Source organism: Corvus hawaiiensis, chromosome 2 (assembly GCF_020740725.1).
Source record: "Corvus hawaiiensis isolate bCorHaw1 chromosome 2, bCorHaw1.pri.cur, whole genome shotgun sequence".
Lineage (NCBI taxonomy): Eukaryota > Metazoa > Chordata > Aves > Passeriformes > Corvidae > Corvus > Corvus hawaiiensis.
The window spans coordinates 33382259-33406538 of NC_063214.1; the positions used below are offsets into that span (position 1 = coordinate 33382259).

The 24280-nt window shown below is 47.3% G+C and overlaps 1 protein-coding gene across 4 annotated transcripts; it reads left to right on the forward strand.

The window, feature by feature from the left end:
• Nucleotides 1-6223: 6223 nt before the first annotated feature.
• PHC1 (polyhomeotic homolog 1) lies at nucleotides 6224-24195 on the forward strand. Of its 4 annotated transcripts, none has more exons than XM_048294302.1 (16): nucleotides 6224-6294; nucleotides 10104-10265; nucleotides 10867-10977; nucleotides 12151-12228; nucleotides 12743-12784; nucleotides 12991-13140; nucleotides 14053-14208; nucleotides 15043-15541; nucleotides 15859-16619; nucleotides 18239-18386; nucleotides 18496-18704; nucleotides 19300-19414; nucleotides 20008-20116; nucleotides 20792-20942; nucleotides 21471-21702; nucleotides 22006-24195. In XM_048294302.1, the coding sequence occupies exons 2-16, from the start codon at nucleotides 10152-10154 to the stop codon at nucleotides 22158-22160; spliced, it is 3030 nt and encodes a 1009-aa protein (XP_048150259.1). In that variant the 5' UTR covers nucleotides 6224-6294; nucleotides 10104-10151; the 3' UTR covers nucleotides 22161-24195. The 4 variants fall into 4 exon arrangements, with proteins under 4 accessions (XP_048150259.1, XP_048150261.1, XP_048150262.1 ...); XM_048294303.1 differs by lacking the exon at nucleotides 6224-6294 and adding an exon at nucleotides 6669-9573; XM_048294304.1 differs by lacking the exon at nucleotides 12743-12784.
• Nucleotides 24196-24280: the final 85 nt, after the last annotated feature.

Genomic DNA, 24280 nt, shown 5'->3' on the forward strand with positions numbered 1-24280 from the left:
CATGAAAAAGAGGGAAACATTGCGCACATCACGGTTACATACTTTGCATTTGGTCACCATAGTGGTTATACTCTCTCTCTTCCCCAAGTCCCATCTCTGAGCTCCCTTTTCAATTAAATTAACACAATAGTTGATCTGCAACCAATCTCCACACAAAAAACCCCCCTCTCTTTTAACCCTGATCTGGTTTACTACCTGACCCTGTGAATCATTTTTCTGTCACAACCAAAGAGTAGGGACAGGCAAGAGAATGCTAAGGAAGAAATACTTGACCAGTTCATTCAGACAGAAAGGGACTGTACAGCAAAGTCTTCTGAAGGGAGGGCATGAAACCGATATAACAGTCCCTCCAAATTCACTGCATATTTAGACTTTAACAACACCCAGCCCCATCCTGTCAAGGCATTAACCCAAATGACTAATCCTTACCTGTGGCACTACTGAAAAAAGACAACAATCTGAGGAATTTCAGGATGCAACACATGCAACAAGACAACAGAGTGTATGCAGATGGCTCAGCGGGATATGCAGTGCCATTAGGAAGATAGCGCTTGTGAAAAGGGGGATACTAGATAAGAAAAAATGGGTACTAGTTTTGCAGAGCTGATTGCCAAAAGAGAAATTACCAGGACAGTCATGCCAAAAATATGAAGTAAGGTATGAAGTCAAGCCCAGGGGCTATGGAAAAAAGTGAACAAGATGAGCTGGGAATTTGGGAAGCAATGATGATGCTTCTAAAGAGGAAGTACTTTGGAAGAAAAAAAGGGGAAAAAGGAACAAATTGAAGCAGGTCATGTGACAAGGATTGCTTGGGTTATCCCTGTGTAGTAGCCCTTTGCTTGATCAACACAGCTTGCAAAAAGACAGTAAATATATTTTTTCTCTGACCATTCAGAACAATTGGTCCATAAAGTAGGCAGAATCAGCTCTTCCACACAGGGAAAAAAGGAAAATAAAAGTCTCCCAGCAGTGCTTAACAAGCATTTAGGGAAGGTAGAAAACCTGAGAAACCAAGTGATACATTCTGTGGGCAACAGATACAAAAAGGAGGACAGGGTTGAATTAAAGGAAGCAAAAATAAGAAGGGACTGAGCAGGCCTCCAAGGATTGTTCCCCTAGCATTGCCCCTTCCCAAGGTATTTTAGGAGTCAAAAGAGATTGTTCGATGGTGCTCTGCGAAGGGAGCAAAGTGGGAGCTGTTGCCTGTCCTGGTTGCTTTCCTGATAAGTCTCTTCCTCTGGATATTTGGGCTGGACTGAAAGAGCTTTTGGGTCAAAGCCCTCTGATCTATTGAACTTCAGATAGGGAGGCTGTAAATAAAACCTGATGCCTGTAACCCAGCGTGCTCATTGTGCCCATAAGCCGGGCTCTCCCAAATCTAAATGGATGTGTGCCAAGGGTCTGCTTTACAGTTTATAGGATCAGATTGCCATGAAATTAGATCTCAATAGAAGCAGGCCCACCAAGATTCCTCTGCTTCTGATGATAGGAAGTCTCAGCACCTTGTACCTGTGTGGGGTAAATAAGTGAGAAAAACAAGTGTGTGAAATATGAATACAAACAGATATTTCCAGGCTGTGGTTTCAAATCAGATTGATGTTATTCAAATGCAGATGAGAGGGACTGAGGAAGCTGGCAAAGCAGAGAGCTGAAAAAAAGCTGCTGTGTGGCAAGCTCCCTTAAGATAGAAATGTACAATAGAAGTCAGTGAGGTCTTTGCCTCTTGAATTAAGTATTAGGGAATGCATTACGTGGCTAGTCTGTGCTGGATGGGCAATCTGATGCTTGCTCAGTTCTGCTGGCTGTCGAAAAGTGCTCCCTGTTCTTGGTGACATTCATAAGAAATACCTTCCAGTGCAAGAAAGGAACCTTTGCAATGTGTAAGGAAAGGTAGGGCTGGTGGCCAGGAGACTTCCTTCCACCACCTCACCACAATTGCTGTGTGGGTCTTGGTTGCCCAAATGGTCTGGAGGCAACTGGGAAATTTCCTGCAAAGTTTTGCTGCTTCAGCCTGTAAAAAAAGAAAGTCCAGAAGAGCATTGTACAGGAGACAGCTAACAGGCAATCTGGTAACCAGCATCTCAGACAGAAAGGGATTCTTCTGCAAAGAGAAACTCCTAAAAGGAGTGGGAAGTAGGCCCCTTTAAAAGGAGGACGACTGTAAGCATACAAGATGGCCCCAAATGGATTCTGACCTTATTAGGGCACTCTTATAAAAAATAAATGGCATATTTTAAACCCATATATGAAAAAGGTAGTCTGTACAATGAACAGTCCACCACAAGAGATGGGGTTTTCCTTCTGAGGTACCTGAAGGTGATGGTCTCACTTCCAGACTGAAGCGAGTAAATGAGTGTGGGAAAGGGAAAGAAGGAAAGTGCAGTTACATAGGCTAGATGTCTGTTTATATGCCTGTACTATGTGAATCTGTACGGCACAGTATGCAGGCTCATGCTTATGCCACGTGCTGTTTATTCACCTGTGTAAAAGGTTCATTTACTACCACTGTCTTCCCGATAAATTGGAAAAAAACCCGTGAACTCGGAAGGTGCATTTTTCTGGCAGGGCCACTGAGTGTCACCATCGCTCCGTGGCTTGCTCTGCAAGACGCCGTTTCTCCAGGGAATTAACCTTTTCTAAAAGGGGCTTGAATAGGGGGGAAAAAAAAATCATTGGATTGAAAATGGGCTGCTTCTTGCTTCTTCCCAGAGCGTGGAAGATCTGCACCTAAAGTGTGAGCCATCTATGAAATGAATTCTGCCTTATATATAGGCAAAGCATTTGTCAGGTTTCCAGCCAGACCCTCTAAGCCAGTCTTACAATTCACAGCATGATCCTCAGTGGCAACAATTATGGGATTGAACAAGTGCTTTACCAGGAAACACTAAAAAGGCTGGAATCCCATCATTTGGTGTGAGGATGAGCAGAATTTGTTGAGAAGATGAAATACTCATATTTACCAAAATAATGAAGGTGATGGATAAAGTGAATGCTCTTCAGCAAATCCTTCCATGGCAGACTGGGCACATGGGATAAAACTAGTTGGCAATCAATTTAAAACAAATAAAAAAGGTACCTTATACTATAAGAACCTACTGCTACAGGAGTTATGGAAGCCGAAAATGTCATCAGGTTCAAAAAGCTCATAGACAAACTAATGGAAAGCCAATCTATACCAAAGGGAACAGGTTGTGGGGTATTCTCCACCATTTCTACTACTGTGCTTGGATGTGGGATTAGAACAAGGGGAATGGACTTTAGATATTGGCCAGGTGCACCTGCTTTCCCTGAAAAGTATTAAGGGTGGATAAATCTGGTGGACTGAAAGGTCCAGTGGCTTCCTTTCTTCCTGGGTCATGAATGAGATGGAGATGAATGAGAGCTTTCTTGTTTCACATCCCAGCAGTAGCAGAGTGGTGTGAGAGTCCACAGCGGAGATGCATGCACAGGTTGATGCTGACGGGAGACAATTCTTTAGAGATAGCCAACAATCACAGTGTCAGTGGCCTGAGTCTAAGGATCCCTGTTCCTAAGGGTCAGCACTCAGAGAAATGCACTTTCATAGGTCTCGGGTTTTTGGCCCTATAAACCTTTCATCCTGCTTGCTGACTAGACAGACCACATGGACACAACAAAGAGCATACTAACTCGGGAAACAATTAAAATAATTTATTAAAAATGTCATGCAGGCTGTGATGATCAGATACAAAACTTGTGCAAACATACTGATTGCATTTGACTGGCTTTGTTTATCCCTACCTTCTCTCCGTTTTATCCGCCTTGATCCCTCCATTTCCCCTCCTGTGATTTTTACCCCAAGCATACCAGTGCAGTTTTGAAAACCCTAAAATTCTCTTTATCGGTTCCAACATCCCCCTATAGTTGCTAAGTACTCCCCTGTAAAGCCTCTTTATTGCAGTATTTTCCCCTAGTCCTATTGCAGTAACTACCCTTCGTTTGCATACATTCCAGAGAGTTTCCTCCTTTGAATCCACTTCAGTGGGTTTTGCAATAGGGACAAATGGCTTAGTCGTTCATCCAGTTGTTGTGGCTTTTAGGCGTGGTTGATTCACAGGGATTACTGTTTGCTGGGTTTCCTGCCTTGTCATTGTTTCTTTGTTCCCTGTCTGACCTTTTGTTTTGAATAACCTTAAATATCTCCTTGAAAATCAGCCAGACAGTTTTCCATCTGAATTGAAAAAGAACCCTCAGTATTTAGAGCAAGTATGTTTGGTAACAGCCCAAATGCCCTCCTCGGTGTGTTTTGCTGCTTTTCAGGCAGCAACAAATATTATTCTGTGATTCTAAGTCAATGGGAATTGACTGCAATTCATAATGGGAATTTTCTCCTGCGAACTGATAGCCCAGCACTGTCCTTACAGAGCCAGAACGCAACGTTCTCGCAACATGAAGCTCAAAAATGCCATTTGCAGGAGTATTGATGCTGCTCATAGCCTCAGTGGTGCTTGAGCTTCTGCACTCTGTACATGCAGATGGAGTGTGACTCATTCCTGTTTGTCTTTTGCTTCATCCCGCTGGTCCTTGATGCACGTGATGGCATTCTGAAAGGAAACTCACCTGCTCTCAGCAAGATGAGCCACTGGTCTGACCCGATGGGCATTTCTCATTTTCTTAGAAACAAATACGTTGATCATAAAATTACAGAATGCTTTGGGTTGGAAGGAACATTAAAGATGATCTAGTCCCAAACCCTAAGCTCATGGACAGGGACGCCTTCCACTAGACCAGATGGATCAAAGCCCCATCCAACCTGCACTTGAACACCTCCAGGGATGGGACATCCGTAGCTTCTCTGGGCAACCTGTGCCAGTGCCTCACCACCCTCACAGTAAAGAATTTCTTTCTAATACCTCATATAAACCTGCTCTTTTTCATTTTGGAGCCATTGCCCCTTGTCCTGTCACTATGTGCATACATAGTTCCTTTCCACTTAACATCTAACAATGACATTACAGTTAAAAATTCGTAAGTTTACCATAATCAACCACTCTTACCCTAAGCCAGGCAACTGACAGGCAACAAAGGGATGCTCTTTGAGAGTAATCAAGAGAAGCAAGGTCCAAGTGCCTACACAGCACAGATTCTCTTCTAACAGTTGCCAGCAAGCTCTAGCACTGTGGTTTCTTTACCCTGTTCATGAAGGTTTCCACTGTGCACCTCTACATGTTCTCTACACGATGAAGGCAGAAAAACCTCCTGCTGTGTCCTGTTTGTTCATCAAAGCTTGTTCCAGGTACCAACACAAACAGTTTACAACCTACATTCTTCTCCCCGGCAACTAGAACAGGACAAGAAGACAATAGTCTTTAGCTGTGCCAGGGGAGGTGTAAGCTGGACAACAGGAGGAATTTCTTCATAGAAAGGGTGATTAGACATTGGAATGGGCTGCCCTCGGAGGTGGTGGAGTCACCGTCCCTGGACGTGTTTAAGGAAAGACTGGATGTGGCACTCGGTGCCATGGTCTAGTTGCCATGGTGGTGTTCGGTCACAGCTTGGACTCGATGATCTTAGAGGTCTTTTCCAACCTAACTGATTCTGTGATACATAAAACGACTAACGTTTAACAAGGTTAATCAGTCACCAGAAGGACGGACGGTGAAGCGAGCCCCGGCACCGGGGACACACGCTCAGGCTGGCGAAGAGCGCTCTGCGGCCGCCGAACACCCGGGCTGCGATTCTCATCAGCACCGCGATGCCTCGGTGCCCGCCCCGCAGGCCCAGCAGGGCGGGGCGGCCGCTCCCGCTGTTCCCGCCGCTCCGGACCGCGTCCCGCCAGGCTCCCGCTCCCGTCACCAGGGCAACGGGCAAGCGGCGCCCAGGGAAGGCACCACGTGCCCGGAAGCGCCTCGAGGGAGGAAGTGACGGAGCGCCGGGGGAGCCCCGGAGGCCGAGATTTAAAAAAGAAAACCAAAAAAAAAACCAACAACAAAAAAATCAAAACAAAAAAAGGAAAAAAGGGACCAAAAAGAGGGATACGGAGGGGGCGGGCGGAGCGGGCGCGAGTCCCGCCCCCCGGGGCCGCCCCGCCAGACCGCGGCCCCGCCGGAGCCGCCGCCAGGTCCCGCCCCCGGCCCCGCCCGCCCCGACACCGGAGCTGCCGCCCCGCCCCGCCCGCTCGGCCGGGCCCGGCTGCCCGCGCGCGGGGGGCGTGTCGGGCGCGGTGGCGGCGGCGGCGGCGGCGCGGGGGCTCCGGTGCGGCGGCAGCGCGGGTCCCGCGGGCGGGCGGGGGGCGGCGGAGCGGAGCGGAGCGGGGCAGAGCCGTGGCGGCTGCAGGTGAGGCGGGGCCCGGGGCGCGGGCGGCCGCGGCGGGGAGAGTTCTCCGGGGCCGGCGCGGGATGGAAGTTGACAGCGGCGGCGGAGCAGCCATTGTCTGCCCGGCCCGGCCCGGCCCCGGGCAGCTCCCCCGCGCAGCCCCGCTCCCGCGCCCGGGCAGCCGCCGCCCGGCTTCAGGCATCCTGCGGCGCATCCCGCCTCCCGCCGCGGCGGGGCTGCGGGCACGGCACGGCACTGCACGGGCGGGCAGGGCGCCCGCACGCCGTGTCGGATGAACTTTGCTGCCGGAGTTGCCGGCGGCCTGGGTGGCTGCCGCCGTGCTGTCCGCTTCCATCCTTCCCTTCTTCCATCCTTCCCTCCGTCTCTCCCGCCGGCGGCCGGGCGAGGCGCTTGGCGGGGAAAGGCGGGCTGGGCACCGAGGGGTGGGGACCAGGTGGTGCGCGGGTCCTGCAGTGCTCCAGCGTCGCACCCACTGCTGCTTCCAGAGCATCCCAGAGCAGAGTCAGCGTGTCCCGGCAGTTCCACACCTCTGCTTGTGTGGCTTGGAAACTGTTGTAGAAACATATAGTAACAGCAGCGAGTATGCTGTAGTCCCGGGTGCTAATTTTTCTCCCCCAAACCTGTGACGTAAACCCGTGCAAATCTTACGTGTTGCCTAACTTAGTTTCTCAAGGATGAAGTGACAAAACCACTTAAAAAGTTAGGAAATGTTCTGCAGGCAGCAGTCGTGTCCCGGAGGGAATGGATGGGGTGAGCAAGTAAAACTTTTCTACCTCCTACCTAGTGCTCAGTGATTAGAGTAATGTTTGGCTTGACTCTTGTCTGTCCTTGTGCTTGAGAAAGGTCAGGAGCTTGTAGATGGGGCATCTGTGGTGTTCTCGGTGTGTGCTGAGATCAGCAGTGTGGGTTAGGCTCTGGACTGGCCCACGTTCTCATGCTTGTACTGCTGCCTGAGCCAGTTTTCTCCCTTCTCCTTCCCGTCCTTTCTGCTGTGTGGTCATTCCTGCCATGGTGCTAAAAAGCTTTTGTATCCTTCTGTGTCTGCCTTTTAGGAGTGCAGTTCTAACTGTTGTTCGAAGGTTAATTTCCCGTAATGGCCATGTTGTAACTCTGGGTTGGTTTTTTTTTTTGTTTGGAAAATCCATGGTTTAATAATTTTTAGTAGGTTATCCATCTCATGGAGCAGCGAGCTGAGTCAAGTGATGTGATAGCCCAGTGATCACTAGATTTTTGTAAGAGGAAGGTGCTTGGAGATGCAGCTGGAGGAGGGGAAAGGGTATAATTCTGCTATTTTGTGTGGAAATGGCCTGTGTTTGGATCGGATTACACTAACATGGAACTTAGATCCTTAGATGAACTTGCTTGGGGAAATGCTGTGCCTTTTTTGCTTTTGTGTTTGGAAAGGGTTTTGCTGGATAACTCTCCTTGCTGTGAGTGACTTAAAATTCTTACTGCCCTTCTGCAAAGGGAGTGTACGCTTCTCTATCCGTGTCTCCAAAAGGTTTTCTGCCTACACAGAGACCAAAATTTTCCGATGCTTCATGCCTGAGGTGTTTCAGTAAGATTCCCTTTGTGCTAGGACCTGATTTTAACAAGATCTAGCTCAATATGGAGCTTTCAAAAATGCTGGAAATCTTAGGAATCGGTGGTGCTGAGGAAACACAGATTAGTTGTGGAGCAGAGCACCAAGGCAGAAGCCTGGTTTCTCCTGGTGAAGCTGTCGAGGGTAAGGGTATTTGCTGTAGCTAAGGTGAACATTAGTTATATCCTTCCCTCTCTCACTGGCACTTGTGGCATTAGAAGTAAGGTAATTCAACTCACTGATCTGGGAGAAGATGGGGTTTTAGGGTACCTTTTCTGCGGTTAGCAAGTTGATCTAATGAGCACCAGAAGCGAGGTGAATGAGGAGGATCTGCGTGGGGAGGTTGAGGGTCGACAAGGGAAATTGTCACCTGATGGCGTCTGAGCTAGTAGAGAACTTGGTGTAATGTGTGGAGCATCACATGCATTTTAACCCCACCCAAACTGCTTTATTTATCCACCAGAGTTTCCTTCTCTCAAAAAGTCTATATTCTCTCCCTTCTCAGTTTGTGTATTTTCAGGCTTCATTTAATTTTTCCCCTCTGGGGTAAGATCCTTGAGGCAGTTGCTTTTCCAAGAGCTTTATATTCTAAGTAGGTTTATTGACTAGCTGTTTCTAGCTGAAATAGAGTTGTACCTGAAGACAGCAGTGGCCAGTTAGGAGGAGGTGTGTCTCAGTTGAGGAGAAGGTGGCCACTGCTGAAGCAGTGCAGGAAGCCAGTTTTGGATCAGCAGGGAGATGCCTGGGCAGGACTTGAGGGCAGATGGATGTGGAAGACCAGACTGGAGCAGCAGCACTCTGCTTACCAGTTAAAGAGTTTTCCAGAGTTTGAGGAGTAGGTTTGAAGCAGCAGTTCCTCATTTAGCAACCCATTCTCTGCAGTGTTAATGCTGTTGCCCTACTTTAAAGTCATCTGCTGCCCTTAACACCATTTCAGAATGTATAAAGTAGTCTGGCTGAGCCTATTGTTGCACCTCCTTTTCTGCTGCACTGGTCTGTTTACTTATATGCCAGGAAAATGTTTGGTGAAGGCTATGAAGCTCAGAATCTCTGGATTTAAAAAGGGCTAGGCTAGATAAAGGGGCTGTGCTGGCGCTCAAGCTCCTGGAAGCTCATTTAGAGGGGTATCATTTAGAGGTCTCAGATACACTACAGGGGAACCAGCCGGTACTTTGGAAACAAATAGGCTGTCAGTGGTAGTAAGATTATCAGAAATATTTTTTTTTAAAATCTTACATGGAGTTTTAATCTTCTAAAAAGATCAGGTTGTTTGGGTTTTTTTCCAGTGGAATTCTGTTGAATAATCACTTTTGCTCCCTTTTCTGACTCTAGCCCTTCCTGCTGCTACTCTCTGTGTAGCTCATGTTGCTGCAGGAAACTCCCTGATCATCTCAATGTGTTACTCTTCTGCTAAGCACTCTCTTCAGTCTCACTTCTCTTCCTCTTGGCTGATGAAAGCCTTCTCCAGTCCTTTCTCAGTCCTGCAATTCACTGCAACTCATCTTTCTGCTGCTGGAAGATCTCCCTGGTTCTGCATGGCCTCTTCAGCAGCTTTTGCCTCACAACTGTTGCCAGTGAACACTTCATCCGCTCTGCTTCTGATTCTGTTCCTCCTGAAAGGAACTTGCCACCACAGATGCCAGTTTCTAGTCTAATATTCAAGTTAAGATCTGTCGGGAGCAACAAGTAGCTGGAAGGTTTGTGTGATCAGAAGAAGAAAGAGTTGAGGGCTGGGGGCTAAACTGGGAGGAAGAGGGACCGAGGTGGTATCAGTAGGGCATTGGAGCTGAGCGACTGGAGGAAGAGAGGATCAGAAATTGCCAAAGTGCATTGGAGGACTGGAAGCACAGTGCAATTTGCCTCAATTCACTAGTCTCTCTTGAAAGGAGTGGCAGTCAGGTCTGTAACCAGAATTGTTTCAATGAGCTGCAGCTGGTCCTTCACTCCACTACCTTTTTAAGAGTTCAGGATGCTGTAGCTTCCAACTATCGCATAGCAATAAAAATATGAGACCATGTGCATTACATTCCTGATGGTGGTAATAAAAGATGTAAACTGTGAGTATGATTTCTGGGTGATTTCAGAATCCTGGCTTCCCTGGTCCCTGCCATGTAGCAGAGCTGTGTAGGGAGCCTGGTATTGAGATATTCTAGTACAAAAGCTGTGTAATGTAGTGAAATACAGTTCGGTTCTTTCTGTAGCCTGACTTAGTTTCCAATTCTTTCAGTGTGGATCTGGAGTCCATCTCAGCCTGAGCTCCTGGGATCGTGTCGCCATGGAGACCGAAAGTGAGCAGAACTCCAACTCCACCAGCGGGAGCTCCAGTTCTGGAGGAAGCACCCGTCCTCAGATCTCACAGATGTCTCTCTATGAGCGACAGGCAGTACAGGTGAGACACGGGTATGCTCTGGGATGGCAGTGCATCACTGGAAGGTGGTGGTGAGCCCTTTTCTGTTCCTCTGAGTTGTTGTGTGTCAAGGTGGGATCGTGCTCAGAAGATTGTTATGTTTTCAGATTTAGAAATTTTCACGCTAGACCTGATGTTTAGTTCTTGTAGGCTGAGGCTTCATGTTTTATATGTTACTCTTTCAGCGTCCAGCCTCCTAGATTTAATCTGTACTGTGATCCAATAGACTGGTTTTAGCCTGCTGTTGTAGAGTAAGTCAGTTTGCCATCCCAGTTCCTCTATGCCCTCCATACACAAACTACACGGGAACACTTGTCTGCCTGTGTGAGCATGCCCATCCCCAGATTCCTGAAGTTTATTAAAGTCTTGCAAGTGTGATTCCCACTGTCCTGGAATACACCTGTTATTCAGTATGTTGCCAAATTTGTAACTGTACTACGGATTTGGATGTGCTAATCTGCTGCCTGCTTTTTCATGTGGTCTGGGGATGTTCTCATGGCTGTTACTTGTTTCTTCATTGCTCTCTTCAATCACATTTCAACGGCATGCAATTTTTGACAATTGGGTTTTCTTCTTTATCTAGGCCCTGCAGGCACTCCAGAGACAGCCCAATGCAGCCCAGTACTTCCATCAGTTTATGCTCCAGCAGCAGTTTAACAGTGCCCAACTTCACAGCCTGGCTGCTGTCCAGCAGGTGAGTTGCCAAGAGGCAGAAGGAGAGGAGTTGGATCATTCTCTGGGGAAGATCCAGAGGTTCTCTTTCTATACAGTGCCTTGTGCACCAAGTCATCCTGATCCCAGATGAGACAATGAGTCCCTAAACACATTGTTCAGAGTTAATACCAACAGCTACTCAGCTGGAAGCCTGAAGCGAAGATTCATTTGTTTTTCAGGTGCAGAGCAGGGGAACATAAAATTTGGCATCCCCATCAAGGAACTTGCACTTCAGGGCCTGTGACTGCCCCCTGCACCTTCTTTAAATAAAAGATGTGTGATTAAATCAGCAGTGGATGCAGTAGTGTTTAAAAACTAGATTAAAGGGAACAGTGAGTTGTTACTTCTCTGAGAATAAATGGCTGTGTTTGCATGAAATTTCAGGCAGCATTCTCTGAAATTTCTGACTTGGAACTTAGTAGCTCATGTTTTCTTCACCAGCAAGAGGGTAAACCTGTCCAACCAGGAGGTTGTCTCTAATTGAGACATATACAGATCAATATAAATCAATGTATTTTATGATCTATAATTGTTGAGTGATTTATTTTTCTTTGTCAACTTTGCTCACCTACTAGACTTAATTATCAGTTTAAAATGGATTATGTTTGACATGAATACATTCTGTTTGTGTAGCAGTATCTCAGTAGCTGTACTCCTTAGCATTGTGATCGTTCTCTAAATCCCTGACTGCAGTCTTATAGTATAGAAGGAATAGAATCCTCTCATCGGTTTTGCACAAATCTTAGCTACAAAACCAACTAAACTCATGCAGGGGAATTCCCATGGCAGCAGAGAGGAGGAAATAAAGAAATTTTCAATATTTATGTTCTTCCACAAACCATATGCTCTGTAATCTGAATTTTGTTACTTGGAGTGCTATCATTGCATTGCTACTAAACTGCCTAATTAGCCCAACAAATTACTAATATTGCAGGGAACGTCTGGGTGTTAACAGTGAATTTTGGCATCAGGGTGAGGGTTGTAGTGTGTAGTATGATAAGCTGGGCAAGAGTAGTGCATGTACCCATGGGTGGAAGGACTGGAGATCATACACTCTGATGGTAAGGGACTAGGTGTTCTGACAGAGCCAAATAATTGAGCTGGATTGAAAAGTTTGTTCAGGCACTCATTTTCCTGTCAATCTCTCTTGCAGGCTACAATTGCGGCCAGTAGACAGGCCAGCTCCCCCAACACTAGCACCTCGCAACAGACCACCACCACGCAGGCTTCTGTAAGTAAAACTGCTCCCTCACACACATATCAAAGCCTCCCTCCCACTCCCCACCTTGTTCTGTCTCCTGCTTGTCTTTTTAAGATGCACACGACTTCTAAGAATGCTGGGAAACAACAAGATGCAGACAACTTTGAGGATTTGGGGTGCTGTCATTACCAGATAAGGTTTTTGAGTGCGAGAGGCCTCTTAGCTGGAAAGGAAGACATGGATCTCTGTTTGCTGAGGCTTTTGGGGATACGTTGTCATGGATTAGAAAAGGATCAGGACTTCTAAGAAGGAGTCGTGAGCAGCTTGAAAAGTGTCCTGGTTTGAGACAAAAAGGAATGTTCTTTTTGTCTTAGGCAGAGTAGTAGTTTGTTGATTGAGAGGATGTCTGGTTTTGTAGTGAGTGTTGAGGAGCTTGGATTTGGTCAGAGAGTAGATGAGTTGGTAGAGAAGGTTTTGTGGGTTTTTTTACCTTTACTTGGGAGGCTGGAGAAAATGATGTATTTTTTTGGATCTCTTATTGCAGTTGCATGCTAACAGTGATTCTCAAGCTCAGCATACAAATGAGGTCAGTATCCAGGGCTTTGGCTAATTTAGATTGTGTAGCCTTTAGGACAAGCCGTCTAAGAGAAGAACTTTCTTCTTCTTGGTCCCCTGTGGGATACAGGAAAAAACTAAAATGTCTGTTCTGACTGTACCCCGCTAAGTGTATTTGTACTTATTTCTTGGCCTCCATCTCTTTATATGTGATTTGAAGCTTTTTTCTCTTCTAAGATCAACCTTGCCACCACCTCAGCTGCTCAGCTGATCAGTCGGTCCCAGAGCGTGAGCTCCCCCAGCGCCACCACGCTGACACAGTCTGTGCTCCTCGGGAACACCACCTCACCGCCTCTCAACCAGTCACAGGCACAGATGTACCTTCGGGTAAGCCATGTGCATCAAAACGTGTCCTGACCATGGGCCCCACTTACCAGCCACTACCGAATTTCACTGCTTGGGATTACCAACACTTACGGACTAACCTAGCATTAAGGATGTTGCAGTATATTTAAAAATGGGATGGGGAAGCTCTCATTCCTGAAACCACAAGTTTGACTCTGGGCTCAGCTTTTGAGGTAGATGAGCGTTGTATTGTGTGGCTCAGGTGAGAATGTTAACAACCATGTGTGTCTCTGCTCTGCATAGATGTTAAAGGTTCCATAGCACTTCTCACTAGAGTGTAAATGTGAAATATATGTCCTAGACTTGAATGTAGCTCACAGAAATAAAGCTACTCTTCTGGTTCAGTGCTGGAACAGATATGTGGTAAGTTACTCTCCTACTGCTTGCTGAGCTCAGCGGTGTAAATCAGAATTCAAGTAAGCCTAGAGAAATAAGTCAATGTGAACAAATGTCACCCTTTTAATTGCTTTGAAGTGCACCTAGGTAGAAAGCGTTAAGCTTGACAATGGAGTTAGTCTGGGGTTTGGTTACCTACTTGCAAAATATTTTCTGTTTTTCAGTTGACTTCAGATACAGATTTTAATACCCTTCTTTTTAAGCAGCACTAATCTTGGATGTACGTTCTTTTATCACTGTTTTTCAGCCAGTTCTGGTTATACAGCCTTGGGCAGTCTGTGAAGAGTTAGCCCAGGCCTATGTTTGATAGAGGAGTGCTTGTTTCCTGCTTCGGAGGGTTATGTTCAGTGTTACAGTACAGGGAGGGTTGATGGCTTTGCAGTGTGTGACATTGCAGCCCAATGTTCCTTTGTAATCTCTTTGCTTGTGGTTTTTTTTGTCTTTCTTTTTCTCTTCTACCTTCATTCCTTTCATTCCACATCACCTTATCCTCAACAGCCACAGCTGGGGAACCTGTTGCAGGTGAACCGGACCTTGGGCCGCAATGTGCCTCTTGCCTCCCAACTCATCCTGATGCCCAATGGGGCTGTGGCTGCTGTCCAGCAGGAGGTGCCACCCACTCAGTCTCCTGGGGTCCATGCAGACACAGACCAGGTGAGTGATTCCCCTCCCAGAGTCCTCCCTTTCCCCTGCTTCTGCCACACCACACTCTTGTCTTTGTCTCAAACTGTCCCTGTATAGCAGATTAGAGCTATTTTATCCCCAGCCTGTGTCCCTGTGCAGGCAGGAGATTTTGCCACCATGTTTTCATGCTTGTTTTTTGCCTCCAGAGATGAGATTAATTTCTGCTTGAAATTTCTGAGGTGGGCACAGGCTGGATCAGTCCCACCTTCACAGTTTCTTGGTTGTGCTTGTGCGAAAAGAACTCTTGAGTTCTGTGTAGTTTTCAGTCACTCTGCAATTAAGAGTCTTTGCCAGAGGTAGTATTCCTTCATCCAGTTGGTTCATTGTTGTGAAGTAAATACAGAGGATGGCAGCACCAAAACACAGAGGAACTGGTGAAATTGGAAGGGGTAGATCCATGGGCCTGGGGGAGGCAGGTGCACACAAATTGGAAACGAATGACTGGTCTTTAAAGGGGTATCTCAGTGCTTTTAGAGCCATGCTAAGATGGGTCCTATTAATGCCTGGGTCAGGAGGCTGTCTCATGCCTTGGAGAAAGACTGTGTCCCCAAATCCTGTTTACCAAGTGCCGTGAGATCTTTAATTTCCATCTGAGATTAGGCAGGAGAGAGTTCAGGATAATGTGCTTCCTGGGGAGGGCTGTGCCTGAGCTTTTCTCTGTAGTGTTAGCAGCTCCTCACATGAGACTTGAGGCATCAACTCAGCCTGCATCCCAGCAGTATGTTGCTTACGCGTACTTGGTCACACTCCCAGCAAGTACCGTGTACAAAGCGAGTGGATTCTGTTTGGTGTGTGTGTCTCTAGGTGCAGAACTTGGCTGTGAGGAGCCAGCAGACCTCTGCCACTAATGCCCAGCTCCAAGGCTCTGCTCAGAAGACAGCCCTGCCAGGAAGCTCCCAGGCTTCGGGCCTACCGCAGGCCACCAGCACGGGCCAGACCATGGCCGTGGCCCAGGCCTCCTCCAGCGGGCCGGGCCAGTCCCTCAACCTGAGCCAGGGAGCAGCAGGCAGCAATGGTGTCTCCGGGGGTGTGGTGGCCAGTGGTGGGAGCCAGCCCTCCATGGGATTGAGCCAGAGCTCCGTGGCAGGTGCCGCTGGCAGTTGCCAGAGGAAAGGCACAGGGGTGGTTCAGCCATTGCCAGTGGCGGCTGCCCAGGCCGTGACTGTCAGCCAGGGGAGCCAGACGGAGACAGAGAATGCAGCCGCAAAGAAGGGTGACACGGACAGTGGTGGACAGCAAACGGTGGGCATGAACCTCACCAGGACTGCTACCCCAGCACCCAGCCAGACGCTGATCAGCTCAGGTAAGCGCTCACCTGTTTTTTTTCCCTTCAAAACCATTGGGCTTTCACAAGAATGGTATCTGAAAGCCTGGTGGTAAAAGGTTTTCCAACACATCTCCCAGCTTCTGTCCTCTCAGACACTTGTCTCAAGGGGTTATCCCTTTCTATTAGCACAAGAAGTTGATTTAGTCCCTCATGTCCTCTGCCAGTAAGCTGTCAGTCATTTTGTAGTTTAATGTCTCAAACCAGTGCAGTGGCTGCCTTATTTTTGTTGTTGTTCTCAGCTGCACTGTTGCTAACTTTTATGCTCTGTTTTTTCTTACTCTGTGTTTGTATAGCAACATATACGCAGATCCAGCCACACTCACTGATCCAACAGCAGCAGCAGATCCATCTGCAGAAGCAGGTGGTGATCCAGCAGCAGATAGCCATTCATCACCAGCAGCAGTTCCAGCACCGCCAGTCCCAGCTGCTCCACACAGCCACCCATCTCCAGCTGGCTCAACAGCAGCAACAGCAGCAAGCAGCATCTCTGACCCAGCAGCAGCAGCAAGCTCAGCCTCCGCAGCAGCAGGCTCCCCCCCAAAACCAGCAGCAGGCACAGACCCTTGTGGTGCAACCTATGTTGCAGTCCCAGCCACAGCATTTACAGCTCCAGCAGGACAGTCCGTGCCAGCCAGCCACCAAGTCACCTGTTCCTATTCAGTCAAAATCTCTGGTCACCCCCATCAAACCCCCTCAGCTTGGGCCTGCCAAAATGTCAGCAGCACAGCAGCCTCCGCCACACATCCCCGTGCAGGTAGTGGGCACTCGGCAGCAGGGCTCAGGCCAGGCCCAAGCACTGGGCTTGGCTCAGATCGCTGCAGCAGTGCCCACATCCCGTGGAATGCCGGCTGTAGTCCAGCCTGTTTCCCAAACCCATGCTGCTTCCCCATCATCATCTTCAGCTCCAGCATCCTCACAGGAAGCTCCCCCTCTCACCACAGGGGTGAATTTGGCACAAGTTCAAGGCACAGCCCACATGGTGAAGAGCCCAGCTTCCTCTCCAGTTGTGGCTCAGATGCCAGCAGCATTCTACATGCAGTCTGTCCAGTTGCCAGTAAGTGATACCATTGAGAAGGAGAATAGCATATGGATTCTCTTTGTTCATTCCTAGGACACCAATCGCAGTCCAGGCCCAGGTCAGTGGGATGGGATGGGTAAGGGGTTTGGGGAAAGGGATGTGGAGACTTTTTTACCCTCAAAACCACTAATTCCAATCCAACCCCTGGGGTTACTGACTACAAGCATTTCTTTTACACATTATCATTCAAAGGCTTGCATGAAGTTAATAGGTGAGACTCAGAGCCTGCCCCAAATGGAGTAGGTGTCCACATCACATACTCATGAGTATCACATTTAACAGTGGGGTTGGGTTGACCTTGGCTGGCTGCTGGGTGACCACCAAGTTGCTGCTCTATTACTCCCCCTTTACAACACAACAGGAGGAGAAAAATACAGTGAAAAGCTTGTGGGTTGAGATAAAGATGTGGTGATTGCTTGCCAATTACCATCATGGGCAAAACAAACTCAGTTATGGAAATTAATTTAATTTGCTGCCAATTTAGTGTAGGATAATTGGAAATAAGAACAAATCCAAAAAACACCTCCCCCCTTTTTCACAGGCTCAGTTTCACTCCTGACTCATCTGCCTCCTCCCTCTGAATGGTTCAGGAGGACAGGAAATGGGATTTGTGGTCAGCTCATAAGGTTTTGTGTCTCTCTCATGCATTTCCCTTGCTTTAGCATGGGGGAATCCCTCCCATGGGATACAGTCCTTCACAAAGAATACAGTCCTTCATAAAGTCTTTCTTCAGTGTGGGTCTTTCCCACAGGCTGCAGTTTTTCATGAACTGCTGCAGTGTGGGTACTTCTGGGTTACAGATCCCTTGGTGTGTTGTACCAGCCACTGACTCTAGGCCTCAGAGGATCCTCTAGCAACAGGCTACGCAGAGGAAATTCATGTTCTATAGGCCTTGTCCATGCTGTTATGAATTGTCCAGCTAGGGCCTAAATCCCTGGGAGGAGAGCACTTCGCCAGCTCAGATCATGGAGTCATAAATAATTGGAATTAAAAAGAACCTTAAAGATCATATAATTCCAACATGCCTGCCATGGGCAGGACCACCTTTTCAGTAGACTGGGTTGCTCCATCCAGCCTTGCCTTGAACACCTCCTTAGCCAGCTGCTGAGACTCTTTCTAAATTCTCTCTGCTTCTTCAGGAAGGTGTCACAGGATTTGTCTGATTTTTAGAGCGGGAGGACAGTTCTGCTCTTGGTGAATGTGTGTGCCCTACTCTATCGACTCTCCATTGAAACTGATCTGATTTATCCAAAAGCCTGGAAACTGCTGGGTGAATGCTATTCCATTTCTTCCTGCAATAATCCATTGAGGTTTACACAGTGTCCTTGTATTATGCCAACGTATCAACATGGCTTGGGACACCAGATCCTAGTCTGTGGCGTGGTAGTGAGTCTTCTCAAGCTTTGTTCCTTGCTAGGCAAATGCTCCCAAGTTGAGGTATGTACTGAAGGAGCTAGAGGCATCTCCAGAAGAAACCAGGCTGGAAATCAAGTATGATGGAGCAGGATGAATCTTTTTTTTTTTTGTTTTTGATCTGGCTTGTTCTTTGCTTTGGAGCTTTCTATCTGCTTACGTGTTCCTCTTTATTCATGCAGGGCAAATCTCAGACGTTGGCAGTAAAGCGCAAGGCAGAGTCAGAGGAGGAGAAGGAGGAGTCGCCCAGTGTCACTGCACTCCTGCCTGCCAGGTCCTCTCCCGTAACAGACAGCCCCAAAAACATGGAGGAGAAGAGTGGCCTTGGAGGTGAGGTACAGAGGAGAGCTCTGATTGTGTGTGCTATTGACCTGATCTTGAATTTCATTTGCAGTAGGCAGAGCAAAGGTAACTGACTCCTGTGCTGTTAACTTTCCAGATAATTCTGATACTGCTGCCGTTGCAACTCCCAATGCCTCATCAAGTGAAGGAGCCTCAGTCACCCCCACCTCTGCTTCCACCCCAAACCTGGCAATGGTGTCACGTCAGATGGGAGACTCCAAACCTCCTCAAGCCATTGTCAAGCCCCAGATCCTCACACACATCATTGAAGGCTTTGTCATCCAGGAGGGAGCAGAGCCCTTTCCAGTAGGGATTTTTTTGTTGTGGGGGAAGGTGGTGTAGCACTTTCTTGGGAGGGTGGTGTACTTCCATCTTTGCATAGGAGTATCTTTCCCCATATTCCAATTCAGCATTTTTAGCCTGAGACACAGACAGTGAAGAGGAAGGGAGGGGGGGAGGGAGGTGTCATGAATGAAGCAAGACATTAAGAGGTGTCATTAAAGAGAAGGGGTTTGAAGGAGTAAAACAAGTACAGCAACAGCAACTGCTTACTCCAGTAGTCACCAAAGCAATAATTAATGCAGGAATTGTAAGGAGGCTCTCCTCTCTCTGAGGGAAAGATGCATTTTGAACAGGCAGCAAGTGAAGTTGAAGTAAATAAGGGGAAATGGAGTCACATGGAATTGGATGTTATTCAAGGCAGATACTGCTTGGGGATCTTTAAATGAACCACCAAGCCTGTGAGTCAGGAAGCTGTAATGACTTTTTTCAGTATCTCTCCTTCCCTATTAGGCAGAAAGATTCTTCTGAGCTGTATTTTGAGCTGCACATTCCTTGGCAGAGGGTGGTGGACACAGGGAATCCTTTACTAGTGAGTCCAACTCATTCTCTCCCTATCCAGGTGGGTTGTTCTCAGCTGCTGAAAGAATCTGAAAAACCACTGCAGGGAGAGGCTCCTTCTGGCCAGAATGAAAACCTGTCTAGCAATTCTCTGGGAGAGGATAGTGCTTCCGTGGGTGAGTTTCAGCACCAGGAGGACTAGCTAGTGTTACTGAAAGTTTCTGCTCTGTATTACTTACTTTATACATTATGGACTTGTATCTCTTCCTGCTAATTCCTTGGAGACTCAAGCTGCGGAACAAGGGTCTGGCTTTTTTTGAGCGCCAGCAGACCGACAATGCTTTTTTTGTTGTTGTAAATGTCATCTAACACATCCTGTATCAGTAGTAAGCAGGAGATTCTGAACTGTACCTGTCTGTAATGACTGAAGGCTGTGAAGGCTGTGTGGACAGAGCAGAGAGTGCAGTGGTGGAGGTTTCCCCCACAGCCTTGTAGAATGTGAGGAATACACTATGTTTTGCTTGTTCCATGAAGTGGTACTGACCAGGAAAAAAACCTGCTCTGTTTAATATCCTGGGGTCCTAATTAGCAGAGCTTGTGCTTTGCTTTTCCCAGTTTCTTCCCCAAGCTAACTACTTACTAGATTCAGTAGAAAATAGTGCTTGGAATCTGTCTGCTCAGAGGAAGAGCAGTGCAATGGGGAATCACGGGGTGTGTGATCTGCTTCAGTTCAGATCATCAAGTGGTGTGTGTCTCTGTATCTCACTAGAGCTTGACAAGAAGGCAAACTTGTTGAAGTGTGAATATTGTGGGAAGTACGCCCCGGCAACCCAGTTCCGTGGCTCCAAGAGGTTTTGTTCCATGACCTGTGCTAAAAGGTAATAACAGCAAGATGTAATATTCCTTATCTCTGACTACACATTTGCTGGAACTGGGCATGTGCCCCTTCTCCAAGTAGTGTACCACACTTCAGTGCATCTGATCCTCCCTCTGTGGCATGTACTGGCCACAAAGATCCTTTAGCACTCTAAATGATCTGTAAATGCTTCTCGATCTGGAGAGGTGGATGTGATGCTGAGTATAAACAGGATTTCTGGCTTGCTCAGAAAATGAAGTGTGGAGGGGGAAATTCTGGGGCTGTAAAGAACCTCTCTTCAGAGAAATGTACATTTGACTGACTAAATAAATGCATACTGGTAGCTGTCTGATGCATTCATACTAGACAAAGACACATGGGAGCATTGAGGAAAAAACTGGGGAGAAGTTAGGCTAGTCATTGCTGCCTCCTGTTGATAGCAGAGTGCTTGTTATGGGTCTCTTTTCCCTCAGGGGAATGACTTAATTGACCCTTCAGATGTTAGATCAAGACTCTGATGTCCAAATATTGCTTGTGTCAGAAGTCTGGACTGGTTCCTTCCAAGGGGAAGTCTTAGAAGGAGGAGGAACAGAACCTGATGGTAAAAAGGAGTCTTACTCCCATCTAGAGCAAGGAGAAGTAGTAGGTTTAGATAGTTGCCACTTTCTAACTGCTGCTCTGCTTCTGCTTACTTGAGGTACAATGTCAGCTGCAGCCATCAGTTTCGGCTGCAGAGAAAGAAGATGAAGGAATTCCAGGAAGCCAACTACGCCCGTGTGCGCCGGCGGGGACCACGGCGCAGCAGCTCCGAAATCGCTCGAACAAAGATCCAGGGCAAGCGCCACAGGGTAAGGACACAGACCTGTCAAGGCAGGTCTGTGCAGAATTTGTCCCTGCTGGCTGTACCACTTTGTCACAGTGGATGCAGTCGTGCAGGATGTGCCAAGTGCGCACTGACACACTTGATACGCAAGGCACAGGGAGCTGTTCTCATCACTCCTGGAGTGCAGGAAAAGTGTATTTACGTTTGTACTTGTTCTGTGCACTCTGTGTTCGCTCCTGTGTGCATCCTGAAGGTCTCAGTGAGTGAGATCAACTGACAGCCTTGGCAGGAAACAATCCACTTTTCCCATTTGATTAGCAGTCCTCCACAGGAATGACTTGAATTGGGTTATGGAAGAACTGAATGAGCTGTGGTTCTGATGTGAGGAAGAGAGGGAGCTCTTGTGTCAGCTGCCCCTGAACCAACAGCCGAGACAGTTGTTTCAGACTGTTGGGGACAACTTCTGCTGCTCCCAGTGTCTTGTTTTGCAGCTTGTAATTGTGACTTTCTGACAAAACCCCTTTTGTTTTCTTTCTTTCTTTTGGGCTTGTAGGGCCAGGAAGACTCAAGTCGAGGCTCTGATAACTCCAGCTATGATGAAGCTCTGTCCCCTACATCTCCCGGACCCCTGTCAGTAAGGGCCAGTCATGGAGAGAGGGACCTGGCTAACTCTAATATGGCCCCACCTACCCCTGATCTACATGGCATCAACCCAGTCTTCCTGTCCAGCAATCCTAGTCGTTGGAGTGTGGAGGAAGTGTATGAGTTCATTGCATCATTGCAAGGTGAAGTTAAGATCCTCTCCTGCACACTCCTGTGATCCAGTAGCATGGGGAGACTGGGAAGAATATGGTGTCAGTGGTGCCTACTGCTTTTGAACATGTTTCTGAATTGGGGTAGATCATAGAGATGGATTCTCAAGTAGCCTGTGTGCTCAAGGAGACTGTGGACCAGAGTGGGGAAAGGGGTTGGTTAGAGTCCTAGCTTGCTTTTCTGTACCTGCCAGAGGTGCAAAGATTAGGAATGAGGGGACTGCCCAATGCATATGTGTTTCTCACTGCTTTTTTTTTTTTTTGTTTTCTTCACAGGGTGCCAGGAAATTGCTGAGGAATTTCGGTCACAGGAAATTGATGGTCAGGCCCTGTTGCTTCTGAAGGAGGAACATCTCATGAGTGCCATGAACATCAAGCTGGGACCAGCTCTCAAGATCTGTGCCAAGATCAATGTTCTCAAGGAGACCTAAGAACTCTGAAGCCAGAGGTCTCACTTTTGCTCTGACCCCAGGGCAGCTGCCAGTTTTGGAGCATCCTGTTGGGGTAGGGAAGAATGGGACAGTCCCCTGTGGTCTTGCATTCAAGAAGAATGAGAAGGAATTTAACTGATTGAAACTGCCACGCACAAGCCCATCTCTTGGTCTCTTAATGGTGCTACAGTAAGGTTGAGGAAAACTGCCACCTGGGGCCTTTAAACAACTTTCCTTCTTCCTGATTTTGAATATGCCTCCCCTGTATACCACATAAAGATACTAAGGGGATCTCTCTCTGTCTTAAAAGACTGCTGAAAGGGAACTGCCCTCACCCCTTTTTGCCACAGCAGGTCTGCTAGATCTTAGCTTTGAATATCATTGCCAGAATTCAAGGCATAGGAAGAGCTGGCCCCACGTAGACATTGGGAGCACCTGTGCTTGGGGCTTTTATGAAGGGGAACTAGCAAATTACAAGTGACAGAGGTGACAAACAAGAATTTGAGCAAAAGGGGCTGCTGCTTTTCCACTTTTAAAAGTACCTAGGCTGCTCATGAACTTGGTTTAATAGCCATTCCAGCATGCATACCAAACTTGAAGGCCTGTGGCAATAGGAGCTGTCTTGTCTTCACTCTGCATGTCTACAGGAGACAGCAAAGCTAAAGTGTTGTGGCAGCTATTCACTCCAGGTGCTCCTCTCAGAACCAGAGGATTTTTCCTGAGTACTTATGACAAAGTGATGGGAAACTCAAAGGGGAGGGGGATTGTCTTACATTAGGGAACCTTGCAGCACTAGGTTTGTCTTCCCATTGTGCTAGAGCATAATTTACAGATCCAAAGCAGTCTCCAGAAGCACCAAGGCTCTTCATGAAAGGGGCTGGAGTTTTGTTTTGTGTGTTTTCTTACCAGTTTGTATTTTCTTTTTGTGTCTGTCTTCATTATCCTCAGGAGAGCTTATGGGACAAAATTTAGGCTGGCAGGATTGTACTGCTTGCCTCAGGCTTTTTTTTTGTGTTGTGTTGTAAAACGAGTATTTCTCTTTCTCAGTTACAAGGAACCAAACACACACCCTAGAACAACTCAATACTGATTTTTTAATGTGACTTCTCATTTCTAAAGCGTAGAATTTATGTTACAGGCTGAGTTTCTCCTACTCAGCCCCTCCAGGTTTGGTTGGGGGTTCTTTGGTTGGTTTTTGGTTTTTTTTATTTTAAGGACCAAATGTGGTATTCTGAAGTTTTGTAGCCAAATTGCCAAAGGTGAAAACCTGGGCAGAATTATTCTCTTCCAGAAGCAGCTCTGCTTCAAACAAACAGGCAAAATACCTGAAGGAGTTACACAAACTGTGAAGAGGTAAGTGCCCTGTAGAGCCAAATACCTGAAAGCAAGATGGTGTTATAAACCATGTATCTCAGCTTTTCTGTTTTCAGAAGTTTCACATGAATATTTGAGTGAAACATAAGATGGTTCTGTGTGTTAAGCACATACTGTTGCAGAAAAGCTGTAGTGGCATGGGAGAAAGCCTAATAGCATAGGTAGGAAAACATTAGAGATCTTTGAAATGGGCTCTTTATTGACCCGTTAGAAAAAGAGGAAGGAAAGTGCTTAGTAGATGGATAAAATGTGGCAGCAGCTTCCTAGTCTTAAGGGCACTGTTGAATCTCACTTTTGTGACACCCTTGTTCATCTGAGAAGACTTCTGAGGCTTTGTGAATGCAAATAGGCCCAAAGGAAGCTGCCCACGCTCACTTGTACCCTGGTACCACGGTTTGGTCTGATGTAATCTGGGGGCAGGGGAGGAGGAGGTTAGAATCAAAAATGAGCAGAGGAAGGCTGCCCTTAAACCATTTTATCCTTAGCAGGCTGGGTGTGATAAAACTCCTGTTTAGTTTGACCCTTGGCAGGGTAGGCAGGCAGGTAGCCTGCCACTGTTACCAGTTACTCCTGAGGACTGGATTTTATTTCAGTCAAATTGGAAGGTTTCACTTCTTCGTTTCATGTTCAGTGTTCTTAATAAAAAAATGCTTGATCAGGCTTTGCAGGTCTGGCTGCTTTTTAACCCCTGTCCTGAACCCAAACTTCAACCAAGTGTTTGGAAAGTACAAACTTCACCACGAAGC